Source organism: Erinaceus europaeus, chromosome 10 (assembly GCF_950295315.1).
Source record: "Erinaceus europaeus chromosome 10, mEriEur2.1, whole genome shotgun sequence".
Lineage (NCBI taxonomy): Eukaryota > Metazoa > Chordata > Mammalia > Eulipotyphla > Erinaceidae > Erinaceus > Erinaceus europaeus.
The window spans coordinates 105,665,635-105,683,807 of record NC_080171.1 but is presented as its reverse complement, the minus strand read 5'-3'; the positions used below and the strand labels follow the sequence as shown (position 1 = coordinate 105,683,807).

Sequence of the window (18,173 nt, the reverse complement as noted above, 5' to 3'; positions counted from 1 at the left end):
GCTGCGGGGGGGGGTTGGCCGGTGGGCGGGGCAGGTGGCGAGCGGCAGGTGGTGCGGCCCCTGAGCAAGCTGAGACCAAGCTCAGAGGTATGGTGGGTAGGCTAGGAGGGGTCGAAAGTGAGCTGGACCAATGGCTGCACCCCACCCCACCCCAGCTGCACCGCCAGGCCCCGCCCGGCTGCACTTGGAGGCGGGCCCTGAGTCAACCTCCTGGTGCCGCTGCCTTAAGGTTGGGGCACTGGACCGCTGCAGAGCCCCGGAGAGCCCACTTCCCGACTTCTGGGTCCGGGGTGCGCCCATCTCGTCTCTCCTAACATCGGAGAGGGTGAGTCTGCGCCCCTCCACCTACACCTGTCCCCTCGCCGCGCAGCCGGGGCCAAGGAGGGGTGCTCGGAGCCCCCCCCCCCGCCCCCGCCACACCGACTGGGGCTGGTTGACCGAGCCCGGACCTGGCTGCCTGGGTCCCCTGGGAGGGCGGGTCTAATAAGCATGCTGAAGAGGCTGAGAAGGACTGTGCTCGGTGGTCCAGGTGGGGAAACAGACCAAGGAGAGGGAACAGCCCTGAGTTGTTTGTTTGTTTGTTTGTTTTTTCCTGACCTTGGATAACCACCACCACCACCCTCTGCAAGACCACTATGGGTCCTGCGCTCTCTCTGACCTGGACTGTTCCTAAGGCATCACAGCCCTTCCTGTGTGTCTTCCTCTGCCAAGGTACATGTCACACACACCACCTGCACCCCTCTTGCTCCCTTTAGTTGGGATGAGATCCCAGGCTAAGCCAAAAAGTAAGTTGCTCAAGGTCACCAAGGCAACAGGAGCCAAAGCCCATTCCCAGGATCCCCTGGAAAGCCCCGGCCCAGGCGGAAAGTTCTGCTTCCACTTGCCCACCCCACCCCCACCTTCCTTGATGTCTCTAAACTTGATTTTGAGGATCCTCCTCCAAGCCCCACCCGAGTGCAATTCCCCTAATCCGTAGGTGGCCAGCCCTTTGCCCCCCACCCCAGTGCTTCTCCTGAGGCGCTGCTGCAGGCATAGCAAGCAACTCCCAGAGCTGACAGAACTGGTCTGGCTGGGTCCAACAGAATGGACCTTATTGAGGGTGCTGTTTCTTTTTCTTTTATTTTATTTTAATTTCCTTTCTCGTTTGTTTGTTTCTATAGAGAAGCAGAGAGAGTGAAAGCTTCCTTCAGTGCTGTGGTGGTCGGGCTCTGCCCTGGGTCAGGCACATGGCAAAGCAGGCACTATGTAAGTGAGATACTTGGCTGGCTTGAGGCTGGTTGAGGTAAGAATAAAACTTTTTCTGAGTTAAGACTGAGGGCAGGGGATTGGACCATAGTGCAGCGGGTTAAGCGCACATGGCGCAAAGGGCAAGGACTGGCATAAAGAACCCTGTTAGTGCCCCCGGCCCCCCACCTGCAGGGAGCAGTGAATTTGTACTGCAGGCACCGAGCCCCAGCGATAACCTGGAGGCAAAAAAAAAAAAAAAAAAAAGACTGAGGGCTGCCTGTAGGAGGAAGCCAACAAAAAGAGTTTTGGGGCCAGGTGGTGGTGCACCTCATTAAGCGCACACACTACAGTGTGCAAGGACCTGGGTTCAAGCCCCTGGTCACCACCTGCAGGAGAAAAGCTTCATGAGTGGTCAAGTAGAGCAACAGGTGTCTCTCTCTCTCTCTCTATTCCCTCTCTCCCTCAATTTTTCTCTGTCTCTATCCAATAATAAAATAAATAAATAAAATAATAACATTAAATAAAAATATTTAAAAAGAGCGTGTGTGCTCTGTGTTCCAGGAGGTGGCACAGCGGATAAGGCATTGGACTCTCAAGCATGAGGCTCTGAGTTCAGTCCCTGGCAGCACATGTACCAGAGTGATGTCTTGTTCTTTCTCTCTCTTATCATTGAATAAATAAACAAGATCTTTAAAGAGAGAGAGTACTTAGCCACTTCCCTCCCCCCCATTGCAGGGCAGAGAATTTCAATTTAACTAAGTTAAACCAGTTGAACTGTTCTTAGAGGAAAATTTTTATTAAAGTGACTTGAGGTAACAAAGCAATAGTATTAACAGGCATGTGGTGATTGGTTAACGTCCTCGTAAACTAGGAAATGTAAAGTTGAATTCTGGGTATTTCTAAGATGCAGGCTGGGTATAAGGAAATGCAAAGACAAATCCCAACCTAAGAGGTATGTATCTCTGGTCTTCATGGGCTGCTGGGTGGGTATCTCTGGTCTTCATGGGCTGTTGGGTGGGTCCCTCCTGGGTCCCTCCCAGCTTGTAGCTGCAAGGGCTGTGGACAGAGATGGGCAGGAAATCTACAGGGAGTTCTGAGGCAACAAAACACATAAGCCCCCTCTTGACCCCCAGCCTCCCCAGGGGTGGCTAGAGGTTGAATTAGGGAGCAAGGATAGAGTCACAGTCACCTGGATAATGAGCATCCTTTTGCAGGTGTTCCAGGACCTGGAAGATACAGGCCTAGAGCCTGACAGCTTGAGAGACAAGAGGACTAACTGGCCCCAGGTGCCAGAATCACACTTCACCCAACCATGCGCTGCCACCTACTGGCCATAGGCCTGGGGCTCTGCTTGGTAGTGGGGACAGCCATCTGGGCTCTGTGGTGAGCATGCCCCATGGAAGCCCACTCTCCATCCCACCTCCCCACCCCGCCCCACTCTCTTTCTAAATCTCAGCTGCAGCCTTCACCCTTTCACTGGGTTCCCAGGCCCCAGTTCTACCCACACAGAGTTGTCCCCCTCCCCCTCTAAGGTCAAACCCATCTGGGCATCTGAATTTTGCCCCTTACTGACCTGGCTTTGACTTTCAACTCGTTTGCTTGGACTGTCCTAGCTTTGCTGATGTGGAACTCATATTCATGTTCTAAAGTTCACCCTTATGTTCCCTCCATGAAACTCCCAGGACAACACATATCCTGCCCTGGAATGAATACACTAAGGTTAAGGGGTGGTGGACTGGGAGGTGGCACAGTGGATAAAGTGTTGGACTCTCAAGCCTGGGGTTCCTTGTTCGATCCTCAACAGCACTTGTACCAGAGTAGTGCCTGGTTCTCTCTCTCTCCTCCTGTCTCATTAATAAGTAAATAAATAAAATCTGTGAGTCGGGCGGTAGTGCTGCGGGTTAAACGCACGTGGTGCAAAGCACAAGGGCCAGTGTAAGGATCTCGGTTCGAGCCCCCAGCTCCCCACCTGCAGGGGAGTCACTTCACAGGCGGTGAAGCAGGTCTGCAGGTGTCTGTCTTTCTCTCCCCCTCTGTCTTCCCCTCCTCTCTCCATTTCTCTCTGTCCTATCCAATAACAACAACATCAATAACAACAATAAAAAGGGGCAACAAAAGGGAAAATAAATAAATATTTATAAATAAATAAATAAATAAAATCTTCAAACAAACAAGACTAGTGGGTTTTGTCCCTCCAAGGTCAACCAGACTACAGGAGTGACAGAGGATGCCCTCAGACACAAGATGAAGGGGGTGGGGCTTCATTTCTCCAATGTGTGAGGGGGTTTCAGCTGGGTAGAGTCAACCAACAGGTATTTTTCTTTCCTAGGGTGAGTGTTGAGAACTGGCTGCCATTCTCCTATGTCCCCTTTTACCTGCCCTGCCCAAAGATCTTGTAAGTTTGGGGCTGGGAAATTTGGGGGCCAGTGTGGGTGTTAACAGGGAGGAGGAGCAGAAGTGGGAAGACAAGGTAGATGGAAGTGGCAGTGACCATGAAACTGGGCCTGATGAAGGAGATGAGCGAGGTTATTTGTTTCTCTAGGGAGTTCATTAGTAGATCATTTTACTAGAGGAAATATTGATATACCGGACTGTTGTTGACACATCTCACCCATAATGGGTGTCAGCATAAATACCTTCCACTGATTTTTCCTCTTCTTCCACCATAGGCATTGGGTCCCCACTCCCTTGTCAGTCCTCGGGTCTGTTGCAATAGACTGTGTCTGCTTAAGTTGTGTCCTGTATTTTTCCATTCTTTCTTTTTTTGTTTTAAGTAAGTAGTAGAGGGTGCCAGGTGGTAGTACACATGGTTAAGCACACACACACTACAGTACACAAGCCCCTTGTCCCCCACCTGTAGGGGAAGCTTCATGAGTGGTAAAGTAGAGCTGCTGATGTCTCTCTGTCTCCCTCTCTACCACCCTCCTCTCTCAATTTCTCTCTGTTTCTATCCAAAATAAAGAGATAAATAGATTGATTTTTTAATTTCTTTATTGGGGGATTAATGTTTTACATTTGACAGTAAATACAATAGTTTGTACATGCAGAACATTTCTCAGTTTTCCACATAACAATACAACCCCCACTGGGTCCTCTGTCATCCTTTTTGGACCTGTACTCCCCCCCGCTTTGGTGCTACTTTAGTGCAATAAAATAAAATTTTTAGGGGCCGGGTGGTGGTGCACCTGGTTGAACGCACATGTTACAATGCGCAAGGACCTGGGTGCAAGGATCTGGGTTCAAGCCTCCAGTCCCCACCTGCAGGGGGAAAGCTTCACAAGTGGTGAAGCAATTCTGCAAGTGTCTCTCTGTCTCTCTCTCTATTCCTCCCTTCCCTCCTGATTTCTTACTGTCTCTATCCAATCAATAAAGATAAAAAAAAATTTTTAATAAAATAAAAATTTTAAAAAGAAAAAAAGGGGGGTTTTGTAAATAAGAAGAGTTTTTTTTTTTTTTTTTTTTTTACCGGAACACTGTTCATTTCTGGCTTATGGTGGTGTGGGGAATTGAACCTAGGATGTTGGAGCGTCAGGCATGAGAGCCTCTTTGCATAACCATTATGCTATCTACCCTCCGCCCAAAAGTATTTATTTTATCTTTTTATTTATTTATTATGGATAGAGACAGCCAGCAATTTGAGAGGAGAGAGGGGAAGAAGACAGAAGAAGACACCTGCAGCCCTGCTTCACCACTCACAAAACTTTCCTCCTGTACATTGGGACCAGGGACTTCAGCCTAAGTCCTTGCGCACTGTAATGTGTGCGCCACCACCTGTGCCCCTCATCGTTATTTCTCAACTTCTGTCTACAACAGAATGAGATCATCCCATATTTATCCTTCTCTTTCTAGCTTATCCCACTTACCATGATTCCTTCAAGTTCCATCCAAGATGAGATGAAGAAAGTGGATTCCTCATTCTTTTTTTTTATTCCCTTTTGTTGCCCTTGTTGTTGTTTTTTACTGTTGTAGTTATTGTTGTTGTCGTTGTTGTTGGATAGGACAGAGAGAAATGGAGAGAGGAGGGGAAGACAGAGAGGAGGAGAGAAAGATAGACACCTGCAGACCTGCTTCACCGCCTGTGAAGCGACTCCCCTGCAGGTGGGGAGCTGGAGTTCGAACCGGGATCCTTATGCCAGTCCTTGTGCTTTGCGCCACCTGCGCTTAACCCGCTGCGCTACAGCCCGACTCCCCAGATTCCTCATTCTTAATAGCTGAGTTAGAAAACTTTTTCCACCTTCAAGATGCTTTCCTTTCATGTGTTCCCTCCTTGAGTCAGAGGCTATGAACAGGCTCCTGTTGCCTCTTGTCATCAGGGCACTTTGCAGAAGGATGACAGCACATCACAAACTCCCCCTCCTTCCCTGCCTCCTTAAAGTGCTGCAAGTTTCATGGGTGGGGGGGTTTTAGTAGCACAATGGTTATGCACAGAGACTCTCCTGCCTGAGGCTCCAGAATCCCAGGTTCAGTCCCCTGCACCACCATAAGCCAGAGCTGCTTAGTGCTCTGGTTTAAAAAAAAAGAAAAGAAAAGAAAAAGAGGGAGTCGGGCTGTAGCGCAGCAGGTTAAGCGCAAAGCACAAGGAGCAGCGTAAGGATCCCGGTTCAAGCCTCTGGCTCCCCACCTGCAGGGGAGTCGCTTCACAGGCGGTGAAGTAGGCCTACAGGTGTCTGTCTTTCTCTCCCCCCTCTGTCTTCCCCTCCTCTCTCCATTTCTCTCTGTCCTATCCAACAACAACGACATCAATAAAACAACAAAAATAACTACAACAACAATGAAAACAAGGGCAACAAAGGGGAAAATAAATAAATATTAAAAATTTAAAAAAAGAAAACTAGAACCAAAGCACCTTGTGATCAGAGACATGGGAAATGTCATTTCTTTGATTACAGGTCTATTTCTTTGATCACTCTAGAGGCCTGGTTCACCCACGCTTTCCCATTCAACGACTCAGCCACCTCCTCTTGCCTGTTTGTGATTCTTTGTCATTAACGAGCAGCCTTGGCCTAGTATGTTTCCTACATTTTTGTTTGATTTCTTGCTGGTCAACCTTTGGATTCTAATGGGATATTTTTAATAAGCTGAAATAGTAGGATTTTGTCTGTCTTAAATGTCTCATTCATTAATTTTTCGAGGTTTTTTTTTTTTCGATTTTATTGACATATAATTGACAAGGGGGCCAGGTGGTAGCACACTTGGTTGAGCACACATGTTACAATGCGCCAGGACCCAGGTTCGGACCCCCAGTTCCCACCTGCAGGGGGAAAGCTTTGTGAGTGGTGAAGCAGGGCTGCCAGTGTCTCTTTCTCCCTCTCTACTTTCCCTTACCCTTTCGATTTCTGGCTGTCTCTAACCAATGAATAAAAATAACTTAAAAGAAAACAAAAAGATATAATTCACATTGCTGTATGAGTTTAAGATATACATCATAATGGCTTGACATACAAATATTGTGGAACTATCACCAAAGTAAGTTTAGTTATAGTGCATCATCTCAACTGGGTACAACAAAACCAGAAAACATAAAAAGAAACATTTTGTGATGAGAAAAAAAAAAAGGCAACAGAATAGAAGAAAGTAAATGGCCTCACTCTTTTCACTTTGTTCCTCCTATCTATACTTTTATTTATTTATTTATTTATTTTTTACCTTCAGAGGAGTGGAAATGTGCAGTTGCTTTTCTTGCTATGATTCACCTGTGGCTCTGGTATTCTTACATCTGAGTCTTGAATGTAACAGGTGACTTGGGGGCTGGAGGCAGGACCAGAGCCCCAGCAGGAAGTGGCTGGTTCTGTTCACCTTGCAGTAGGTCCTCCCCCTGCTCCCCTCTGGCCCCATTCTCAATTCTGAAATGTGCTTGTTTGAGCACAGAGCCAATATGATCGACTGAGTCTAAAAAAAAACTATTGATTCAGTCAAGAGTATGGACTGATCACAGATGGGTGAATAGTACAGGAATTGATGTATATAGAGTCATCAGATTCACTGAAGTGAAAGAATAGAGGTCAGGGTGGGGGAGTTGAACTTTAAAGCAGGCATAGCTTCCGTTGGGAAAGATTTTTTTTTTAAAGTTCTGAAGATGGAGGTACACTTTAAAATGGTAGGTTTGCTACATACGGGGAGGAAAGGTAGGATAACTCATGGAGGCTTAAGCTGTTGCATGTAGATAACATTCAGAATGCCTGAGTGCAGGGCACACACCTGAGCTCAGACAGTCTGGCCTGACTTAAAGCCCTTGAGCAGCGTAGTAGCTGACCTGTTACCTGGGACACCTGGGGCAGGACTTCCTCTTCTCTGGGAAAAATTGCAGCAGGTCTTATCATCCTGTCCCAGGGAATCAAATATCTGGTCTCAGGGTCCTCTGTCAGTGGGGTGCAGAGTCAAAGGCACCGTATAACCTACAGCTTCCTGTTCTGACCCTGTAGCCTGCCAAGTCCTTCTTCAGGAAACAGCTGCGCGCACACACACACACACACACACACACACACACACACACACACACACACTCTTTTGTTGTTGTTGCCAGGGTTTATCACTGGGCTCAGTACCTGCATGATCTTTTTTCTCCCCTTGTTTTTGTTGTTTGTTTATTGATGTGATAGAAATCGAAAGAGGTGGGGGAGATAAGGGAGAGAGAGAAAGACACCTGCAGCACTGCTTTACCACTCCTAAAGCTCCCCCCCTGCATGTGAGGACACTGGGTTTGAACCCAGGTCCTTGAACATGGTAATATATGCACTCTATGGGGTGCACCACTGCCTGGCCCCTCAGAGACCCCCTTCTTCCTTCTGGCCCCAAGTGTGCCTCAGTTCAAGCTGGTGGGGCTGACCACATAGACTCTGACTATGTACTCTGGGAGCCCCTGACTCAACTTGGTGAATTGTCACAGAGGCTCAGGGGCTGAGGATGAGTGCCCATCTTACACGTGATGAAGAAGAGGGTATTAGCCAGAGTTCCACTAAAGAAACAGAAGAGGAGGAAGTGGATTCACACCTGTGGCTGTGGAGGCAGCCAGGCCAGTCTGAAATCTGTCTGGCAGACCAGTGTCTTGAAGAGCAGGTTGACACCCACCCTGGTTTTCCAGGACAATCGTTAGATAAAGTCAACCTATGTCAATATTAATCACAAAACATTGTCCAGGTAAATCTACAAATACCTGACAGCAGGAGTCAGGTGGTAGCGCAGTGGCTTAAGCACACATGGCACAAAGCGCAAGGACTGGAGTAAGGATCCCGGTTCGAGCCCCCAGCCCCCCACCTGCAGGAGTCACTTCACAGGCAGTGAAGCAGGTCTGCAGGTGTCTGTCTTTCCTCTTCTTTGTCTTCCCCTCCTCTCTCCATTTCTCTCCTATTCAACAACAATGACATCAATAACGACAATAATAACTACAACAATAAAAACAACAAGGGCAACAAAAGGGAAAATAAATAAATATAAAATAAATTTGAAAAAAAATACCTGACAGCAACAACACTTTGGTTAGTGTTTAAGAACCCAGGCTTTATCACCAGGACTCAGTAACTCCCTCAAGGTCCCAGCAAGCAGCTGGGCTCACTAAGCCCTTGCAGCTTCTTGAACCTTCTCCCTCCCCAGTGCTGACCTCCCACAGAGCCAGAGGGCTGAAAATGTATCAGCTTTGGGATCACCACACATGCCACTCCATGACCCCAGATGGACCAGGGTGAAGGAGCCCAGGCAGGACAGCGTGCGGGGGTGGGAGAGGAGTTTCACAGAGTATCTGTAGGGCCTGGCAGCGCCTGCCCCAACACTAATAGTGCTCTCTTGCCCTGCCACCAGCAACATGAAGCTACAGTACAAAGGGGAGAAGCCGTTCCAGCCTGGAGCACAGTAAGCACATTGTCATGACCCCCTTTGTGTCCCTGGGGACTGGGGGCCACCTCTTTTCACCACTGTTTCTTCTTGGCTGCAGGTCACAGTACCCTCAACCCAAGCTGCTGGAGCACAGGTAAACAAGCGGCTCTAAAGTGTAAATATTGGGGGGTGGGCATCTCAGTACAGCTCTGATTGACAAGTTAGGGAGGATGGTCAGATGGCCTTGAGGTCCAAGTAGTCTGAAGCTATGCAGTAACATGGATTGAGAGTCAGGGATAGGAGCTCCTGACAGCTCTGTCACTCACTGTGTGACTTTGGGTAGCTTATCCAACTGCTCGCTCTGAGCTTGTCCTGTGCAAGTAGATAATTATAGGACCCACCCACCTCCATGGGGATCAGGTGGAAGGGTGTTTGGAAAATGCACAGTGTTTCCCTGCCATCTGCTAGGTGCCCAGTCTATGCCAGTGGTGATGGCGCTATCGGCTTTGATTAGACACTAACAGACACCAGAAATGCTGGGTTTCCCCAGATGCTGATGTGCATCAGCTCTGGGTCCTCCCAGCCACACTGGCAGGTAGCTTTCATGACTCCCACTCTCCACCTAAGGCTCAGGGTCATGCAGCGAGGGAGGCAGGGCCAAGTAAGACTCGGTCTTTCTCAGTCCCTGTGACTTCCCCCTGCCAATAGGCCCACAGAGCTATTGACACTCACACCATGGCTGGCACCCATCGTCTCTGAAGGAACCTTCAACCCAGAGCTTCTGCAGAGCATGTACCAGCCCCTAAATCTGACCATCGGACTCACTGTGTTTGCTGTGGGAAAGTGAGTTGTGGGCTGGGCAGGCAGGGGGTGGGGGTGTGGGTTGGCAGAGGGGAGTTTCTCTGAGCCACACCTGCAGACATTCTGGGAGGCAAGGGCACTGTGGAACCCTGAACCTGGGGAAGGAGAGTTGAGTCTGAGGGTGTGAGGGGGCTTACTAGAGGGCCTAGCCTTGGCATGAAAATGGGGGAGAGTGGAGCCAGCCCAGTTATGTGACCAGCAGGACCTATCTATTTGTTTATTTAGCATTCGATAGAGGCAGAGAGAAATTGAGAGGGGAGGGGGTGATAGAGGGAAAGAGACAAAGAGACACCTGCAGCCCTGCTTCACCACCTGCAAGTGGGGGATGGGGGTTGAACCTGGGTCCTTGCAAACTATAATGTGTGCATTTAACCAGATGCACCACTGCCTGGCTCCTCCAGCAAGACTTTTTCATCAGCTCTCCTGACCCCTTTCCCCCTACCATAGAATATTCCAGCAGGTATTAGAGAATGGAACCTGGGCAGAGGGTAGATAGCATAATGGGTAAGCAAAGAGACTTTCATGCCTGAGGCTCTAAAGCCCCAGGTTCAATCCCCCATACCACCAAAAGCCAGAGCTGAACAGTGCTCTGTTGAGAGAGAAAGAGAGAATAGAACCCTGTCCCCAGAGTACCCCACATAATTTTTTAAATATTTTATTTATTTATTAATGAGAGGGGTAGGAGAGAGAGAGAGAAAGAACCAGACATCACTCTGGTAATGTGCCGCTGAGGATCAAACTCAGGACCTCATTCTTGAAAGTCCAATGCTTTATCCACTAAGCCACCTCTCAGAGTTGTTATAATGGCCTAAAGTGCTGCCCAGATGATGGATTAGAACCCCCAGTTCCCTCAGCTGTGATCTGTCTTTTCTTCCCCTTCACCAAATCACTTTGCCTCAATGGAATGGAGACACTTACCTACCTCTCATGCCTCTCTCTTCTCTTCTCTTCTCTTCTCTTCTCTTCTCTTCTCTTCTCTTCTCTTCTCTCCTCTCTCTCTCTCTCTCTCTCTCTCTCCTGTATCTGCCTATAAAACGGGTATCACACCGCCTGCCCTCTAGCAAGTTTGCATGGCCTCAAGGTTATGAGAACAGGGCCAGGTTAGTAAATGCTCAGAAAAATGAGATCAGCTTGTGGACATAAGAACTATTGTTGAGTATTGGTTCAAGCCCCCGGCTCCCCACCTGCAGGGGAGTCGCTTCACAAGCAGTGAAGCAGGTCTGTAGGTATCTATCTTTCTCTCCCCCTCTCTGTCTTCCCCTCCTCTCTCCATTTCTCTCTTCCTGTCCAACAACGACGACATCAACAACAACAGCAATAAAAAAAAACAAGGGCAACAGTAGGGAAAATAAATAAATATAAAAATAAATAAATAAATAAGAACTATTGTTGAGTATCACACAGTCCTAAAGAAGCCCTGTTGAGGCCGGGTGATGGTACACTTGGTTGAGCACACATGGCACAAAGCACAAGGACCTGGGTTTGAGCCCCTGCTCCCCACCTGCAGGGGGAAAGCTTTGCAAGTGGTGAAGCAGGGCTGTAGGTGTTTCTCTGTCTCTCTTCCTCTCGATCTCCCCCTTCCCTCTCAATTTCTGGCTGTCTCTATCCAGTAAACAAATAGGGATAAAAATAAAAAAAAAAAAAACTTAAAAGAAACCCTGGACTAGGATTGTGAGAATTTGAGAGGAGGATCCTAAGGGTCAAACCTAAGCAAGTTTGCAAAGTCAGGCACTTGATTCATGTGTGGGAAACCAGCCCGGCCAGCTGGGACCCTGAGCCCCATGTGGTAGCAGCACACAGTGGGGATCAGATCAGGCAGTGGCTTTCCAGGGCAATGGTGGATGACTAGGCCGCTACTCCCAGGTATACCTACTTCGTGCAGAACTTCCTGAAGTCGGCCGAGCGCTTCTTCATGCTTGGTTACCAGGTGCACTACTACATCTTCACCGACAAACCCTCAGCCATCCCCCAGGTTCCGCTGGGCCCTGGCCGCCTCCTCAGCATCACCCCCATCCTGAAGCACTCGCGCTGGGAGGAGGTCTCCACTCGTCGCATGGAGACCATCAGCCTGCACATTGCCCAGAAGGCACACCGGGAAGTGGACTACATCTTCTGCCTCGATGTGGACATGGTCTTCCACAACCCCTGGGGTCCTGAGACCCTGGGGGACCTGATAGCCACCATTCACCCAGGCTACTACGCTGTGCCCCGTCAGCAGTTCCCCTATGAGCGCAGGCACACCTCCACTGCCTTTGTGCCTGAGGATGAGGGCGACTTTTATTATGGCGGGGCAGTCTTTGGGGGACGGGTCGCCAGGGTGTATGAGTTCACCAGGGGCTGCCACATGGCCATCCTGGCTGACAAGGCCAATGGCATTATGGCCACCTGGCAGGAAGAGAGCCACCTGAACCGCCGCTTCATCTCCCACAAGCCGTCTAAGGTGCTGTCCCCTGAGTACCTCTGGGATGACAGGAAGCCGCAGCCGCCCAGCCTGAAAGTGATCCGTTTTTCCTCTCTAGATAAGACTACCAGCTGGCTGAGGAGCTGACATTAGAGCTAGGCTGTGGAAAACACTAAGGCCCCATAGCAATGTGGCCCCAGGCAGGAGGGGGACTCAAGGAAGGCCCAGTCAGGCAGATGGGTCTTCCGGGCAGGCCCTGGAGCCCCACCCCTGCTAGGATCCAACCCTGACCCCCTTTGCTTGTTACTACTCCTCAGCTTGCACTTCTGATACAGAGACTTGACGCTTCCAAACCCCCATCTGGGACCTAGGAGTCCCCAGAGAATGTGATAACCCCAGCCACTTGGAGCCAGTTTCTAACTCTGGATGCTGCTAGAGCAAATGAACCAGGCCTCTGCTCGCTCTGGTGTCCCTCCAGCCTGCAACCCAGGGCAGCCACATGACTTGGCCCCTTACTCTACCTCCTCTGGAGGAGGGTTCACGGCATTATCTAATAAAAATGGCATTGCCAGGCCCTAACATCTGAGCATTTGTGCTGCCGGCCACTGGAAATCAACTTGCAGGACTAGGTAGAGTTTTCCAAGAAACCAAGGCTCACTGCGGGTTGCTGGAGACAGTGAAGTGGGAAGAACGTGTGTCTTCTGGAGCATGATTTGTGCCCAGTACCTCATTCTCTGCTCCATTGACCTTATTCCTATACCATGTTCTACCCATCTCCACCTCTCTCTCTTTCTGGCAAACTAAGAGAGTACAGGCAGTAGCTAACCAGGTTTTCCCTGTACCAAAAACCATGAAACCGTGTGCCAGAGACACCCATGAACATCAAATGGCTTGTGAAAGTGAGGCAGCTTTAGGAACACAGGTTTGTGGGAGTGTGGATCGACCTGTCAACACCCATGTTCAGTGGGGAAGAAATTATAGAAGCCAGACCTCCCACCTTCTACACCCCTTGATGACCCTGGGTCCATACTCCCAGAGAGATGAAGAATAGGAAAGCTATCGGGAGGGGATTGGATAGAGTTCTGGTGGTGGGAATTGTGTGGAACTGTACCCCTCTTATCCTATGGTCTTGTCAATATTTCCATTTTATAAATAAAAATTTAAAAAAGAACAGGTTTAATGGGCTGAGAGAGATAGCATAATGGCTATGCAAAAGACTCATACCAGAGGCACCAAAGGTCCCAGGTTCAATCCCAGCAACACCATAAGCCAGAGTTGAGCAGTGCTTTGGAGAAGAAAAAGAAGAGAAGAGAGAGAAAAGGAAAAAAAAAAGTCAGGTTAAGTCTACCCTAATGCCATGGGATGGTAGGAGGTCATGTCACCTTTTAGCTAACAATGGCCCTGGGGTGAGGATCCGATGTGAAGCCACTGGTACTGATAACTTACAGAAAAGTAACTTGGTCTGGACCTTTGAGGCAGCATGTCCTGTCCTGAGCAGAACCTAATATCCACAGCTCCTCATTCTATGCTGAGGCAAGCTTCTTCCCTGGCTACTTCCCAGGAATGCAAGATTGGGGGGTCTTAAAACAAGAAAGGCTTCCTGGAGTAGGCAGTGTTAGGATAGCATGCCCATCGTGCTTCCTCCACTTCTGAAATGCTGTGGCTTTGGTAAAAAATATATATATAAATAAAAATAAACCCTCCCGGACTATCTCCCCTGTTACTCTTCTTCTAGCATTTGCCCTTCTTCCGTAGCCAGTCAACAGCGTCAGGTTGAGCCTGATGTAAAGTTTCGAGACCTCCTTTGAATCTGGAGAGGTGGCAGTCGTTGACTATGTGGGTCATAGTCTGTCTGTAGCCGCAGGGGCAGTTCGGGTCGTCTCTGGCTCCCCAGCGATGGAACATAGCGGCGCACCGGCCATGGCCTGTTCGATAGCGATTGAGGAGGGCCCAATCATAACGTGCTAGGTCAAAGCCGGGTTGACGCTTGCAGGGGTTTGTGATGAGGTGTTTGTTCTTTACCTCAACTGACTGCCAACTCTGTTTCCAAGAGTCTGGAACAGAGAAGTTCAGTGTAGGCGTAGGGGACCAGATTGGGTGATGAGACGTCAAGCGTTGGACAGGGTGGGCGAAGATATCCACGTATATTGGCAGATCTGGTCGAGCGTAGACGTGGGAAATGAACTTAGATGATGCCGCATCCCGAAGAATATCTGGCGGGGCGATGTTGCTAAGAACTGGCAGCCATGGAACTGGGGTGGAACGAATGGTTCCAGAAATTATCCTGTTACTCTAACATGCAGTGACACCCAATTCCTTGTCCACACTCAGCCCTGTGTGATCCAACCCAGCCCCCCACCCACCCTGAGTCTGCACGATGTTCCAACCTCCCCAGAACCCCCTGCCTCCACAGACCTTGCCTGCAGTACCCGCTCCACTGTCCACATGCATGAGGACCTTACTTGCAAGGATAGGGTGGTTGGAGGCCACCTCCTCAGGCCTTGGCCTTGGGGGTCAGACTAGCCTGGATTTAAACCCACAGCCCTGAGGATGAAAATACACTGGCGACTTCCTAGAGCCTCAGCTTACTCACTGAAAATGGGTCAGTGACTCTAAGCTCAGGAGAATGTGGTGGGCTAAAAGCAGGAGAAAGAAGACCCCCAAGGGTTGGCATCACAGCTCACTTGGATAGTGCACTGCTTTTGCTGTGTGTTTGACCCAGATTCAAACCTGATCCCCATTGACCGAAAGCTTCAGTGGTGTGATATCGATATCCCTCTCCCGCTCCCACTCCCACTCCCGCTCTCTCTCTGGATCTCTCTATCATCTATTGATAGCTACCTGCTTCTCTCTGTTCCTATCTAAAAAGAAAGAAAAAAAGACCTGCCTAAATTACCTAAACTCAAATTACCTGGTAGAGGAGTCCCAACACAGGACCAGGTCCCTGACAGAGTGGCTCAAGGGACGGGAGAGATGTCTTAGTGGAAAGAGCTCAGGGATTATGTATATGAAGTCCTGGGTTTGATCCCCAGCCCTGTGTATGCTGAAGCAGTTTCCCTGCCCAAAATAAATTTGAGCTGGGAGTCGGGCGGTAGCGCAGCGGGTTAAACGCAAATGGCGCAAAGCTCAAGGACCTGCGTAAGGATCCTGGTTCGAGACCCCGGCTCCCCACTTCAGGGGTGTTGCTTCACAAGCAGTGAAGCAGGTCTGCAGGTGTCTCTCATTATCTCTCCCTTTCTGTCTTTCCCTCCTCTCTCCATTCTATTTGTCCTATTCAACAACTACGACATCAGTAACAACAACAAGACAACAAATGCAACAAAAAGGGAAAATAAATATATGAAAACTTAAATAAATAAATAAATTGAGTTGGGGGCTGGGCGGTAGTGCCATAGGTTAGGCACAGTGGGTTAAGTGCACTAGGTGCAAAACACAAGAACCAGCATAGGGATCCCCTTTCCAGCCCCCGCTCACCACCTGTAGGGGGTCACTTCACAAGCGGTGAAGCAGGTCTGCAGGTGTCTGTCTTTCTCTCCCCGTCTTCCCCACCTCTCTCGATTTCTCTCTGTCCTATCCAACAATGACAGCAATAACAACAGCAACAATAAACAACCAGAGCAACAAAAGGAAAAAAATGGCCTCCAGGAGCAGTGGATTCATAGTGCATAGCAATAACCCTGGAGGCAAAAAATAATAATAATAATAATAATTAATAAATAAAGAGAGTTTTCTGTGGCTGGGGAGGTAGTCCAGTGAATGGTGCTGGACTTGCATGTGAGGCCCTGGGTTCAACCATGGTTACTATATAAGCCAGGGTGAATACTGCTTTGGTCTCTCCTTGTAAAATTAAAAAACTAAATTTTTACTTATTTATTTTATTACCAAGGCTTCACGGATTTGGGGCAACTTTTTAGATAGAGACAGTGGCGGGCTGGGAGGTGATGTTCTGGTTCTCTCTCTCTCTTCCTTCCTCCCCTGCCCCCTCCCTCTTCCTTTCTAAACAGACAAATCTACCTTAAAAGAGGGAGAAAGGGAAAGATACCACACAACAGGAAGTTCCTCCAGTGCACATGGTAAATCAGGTGCACTATCCAGGTGAGCCATGTTGCTGGGCCATAAAATCTTTTTTTTTTGTTAACAATAGTGAAGGTCTGAGGTGAAATAACATAGCAGTAGGGTAATAGACTTTCATGTGTGAGACAGCAGAAGTCTCAGGTTCAGTCCCCAGCACCTTCATAAGCTAGAACTGAGCAGTGTTATAGTAATAATAACAATGAACGTTTGGCAAAGGACAGCCCCTCAACATTAAGTTGGAGGACTCGAAGAGCAGGACCAACAGCTTGAAAGCTGTCAGGAGCTGCTTGTTGCTGGCTTTGAAAGTGACTGGGATCCATGTGGATTCAGTCAGCCAGGAAGGATCATCGAGATGCACCACGGGAAGGTCGATCCAATGCATCCCATAATAACAATAATAAATCCAAATAAAGTAAATTATGGTGGAGTCCAGGAGGTGGTGCAATGAGTAGGGTCCCAAACTTGATCCCTAGCATCCCATGTGTCAGAGTGATGCTGTGGTTCTTTCTCCCTCTCCCTTTCTTTTGTTAAGAAAGAAAATATATTTATATGTATACATATATACATATTTATTTATTTATTGCCTCCAGGGTTATTGCTGGGGCTCGGTGCCTGCACTAAGAATACACTGCTCCTGGAGACCATTTTTTTCCCTTTTGTTACCCTTGTTGTTTATCGTTATTGTTGCTATTATTGTTGTTGTTGTTGCTGTCATTGTTGTTGGACAGGACTGAGAAATCGAGAGAGGAGGGGAAGACAGAGAGGGAGAGAGAAAGACAGACACCTGCAGACCTGCTTCACCGCCTGTGAAGTGACTCCCCTGCAGGTGGGGGGCCAGAGGCTCCAACGGATCTTTGCGCGGGTCCTTGGGCTTTGCGCCATTTGCACTTAACCCACTGCGCTACCGCCTGGCCCCCAGAAAATATATTTTTTAATACTGGTAAAAAACAAGGATTCCAAATCCACCGTTCACAGCTGGACATAGTTGCTTAGAGTTGAGTGATTCTTGAGTACTGGGGTGACAGCTGATGTGTAAAATGGGATGAAATCATTGAGCATGGGGGAGGGTGTGCAGAATAACAGAAGCTACCCCAATACCTTGCACATCCCACTGGTGGTGTGTCCTCTCCCCTGGGCTCCTTTTGGCCACTATTACACCAGCTTGGCCCAGAAAGGCCCTTGTGTCCCTAATCCTACAGGAAGAGAGGGCAGGCACGCGCAGGCGGCGGTCAGGGCGGTGGCCTGGTCTCCCGCAGGTACTGGGTGTCCATCGTCGCCTCTAGGTCCCCCAGTCCGGGCAAGCTCAGAGAAGGCCTCTTAGGCTGCACACGGGAGTCGGGACTAGGATGGGGGATTCCCACACCCCTGCGACCCAGCTCGGTGGGGTTTGAGAGGGCTGGAGGTGCGAGGTGTAGGAGGAAGAACAGAGCAAGCGGAGGGGACAGAGGACACAGGAGCAGCCGCGCGCAGCTGGGCGGGGCCGACGTGCACGCGCAGACCTCGAGCGCGCGCCCCGCAGTGACCGGGAGGCCCGGCCGCGCCCGCACGCGGAAGGAGACGGCATCGCGCCCCCCAGCTCGCCCGCAGCCCGCCCCTCGCACCTGCGGGCGTGTGTGGGCAGGGCCGGGGCGGGGCCGCGGCGCCCGGGGCGGAGCCGAGGCTGCCCCCGCCCACCCGACCCGAGCCCGGGAGCCCGGGCTGCACCGAGACGCGGGGCCCCAGCGGCCGGCAGCGCGGCGCGGCGCGGCGCAGACAATGGGAGCGGAGCGGGCGGTGGAGGCGAGGCCCGCGGAGCCCCGGG

General features: G+C 49.7%; 1 protein-coding gene across 4 annotated transcripts; it reads left to right on the top strand.

Annotated features, from left to right (window-relative positions):
- Positions 1-311: 311 nt before the first annotated feature.
- GBGT1 (globoside alpha-1,3-N-acetylgalactosaminyltransferase 1 (FORS blood group)) lies at positions 312-13,993 on the top strand. 4 transcript variants are annotated; one of them, XM_060200462.1, is made up of 8 exons: positions 312-711; positions 1,161-1,245; positions 2,442-2,610; positions 3,557-3,622; positions 9,022-9,072; positions 9,155-9,190; positions 9,745-9,879; positions 11,761-13,993. In XM_060200462.1, the coding sequence occupies exons 3-8, from the start codon at positions 2,540-2,542 to the stop codon at positions 12,443-12,445; spliced, it is 1,044 nt and encodes a 347-aa protein (XP_060056445.1). In that variant the 5' UTR covers positions 312-711; positions 1,161-1,245; positions 2,442-2,539; the 3' UTR covers positions 12,446-13,993. The 4 variants fall into 4 exon arrangements, with proteins under 4 accessions (XP_060056445.1, XP_007527928.1, XP_060056446.1 ...); XM_007527866.3 differs by having other exon boundaries at positions 1,161-1,282; XM_060200463.1 differs by lacking the exon at positions 2,442-2,610.
- The last annotated feature ends 4,180 nt before the right edge of the window (positions 13,994-18,173 follow it).

Bases quoted from the DNA above. Each gene is read 5' to 3' on its own strand.
- GBGT1 (XM_060200462.1), top strand. From the start codon at position 2,540: ATGCGCTGCCACCTACTGGCCATAGGCCTGGGGCTCTGCTTGGTAGTG. The intron at 2,611-3,556 runs GTGAGCATGCCC...TTTCTTTCCTAG, and splicing joins ACAGCCATCTGGGCTCTGTG to GGTGAGTGTTGAGAACTGGC. The intron at 9,191-9,744 runs GTAAACAAGCGG...CCCTGCCAATAG, and splicing joins CCCAAGCTGCTGGAGCACAG to GCCCACAGAGCTATTGACAC.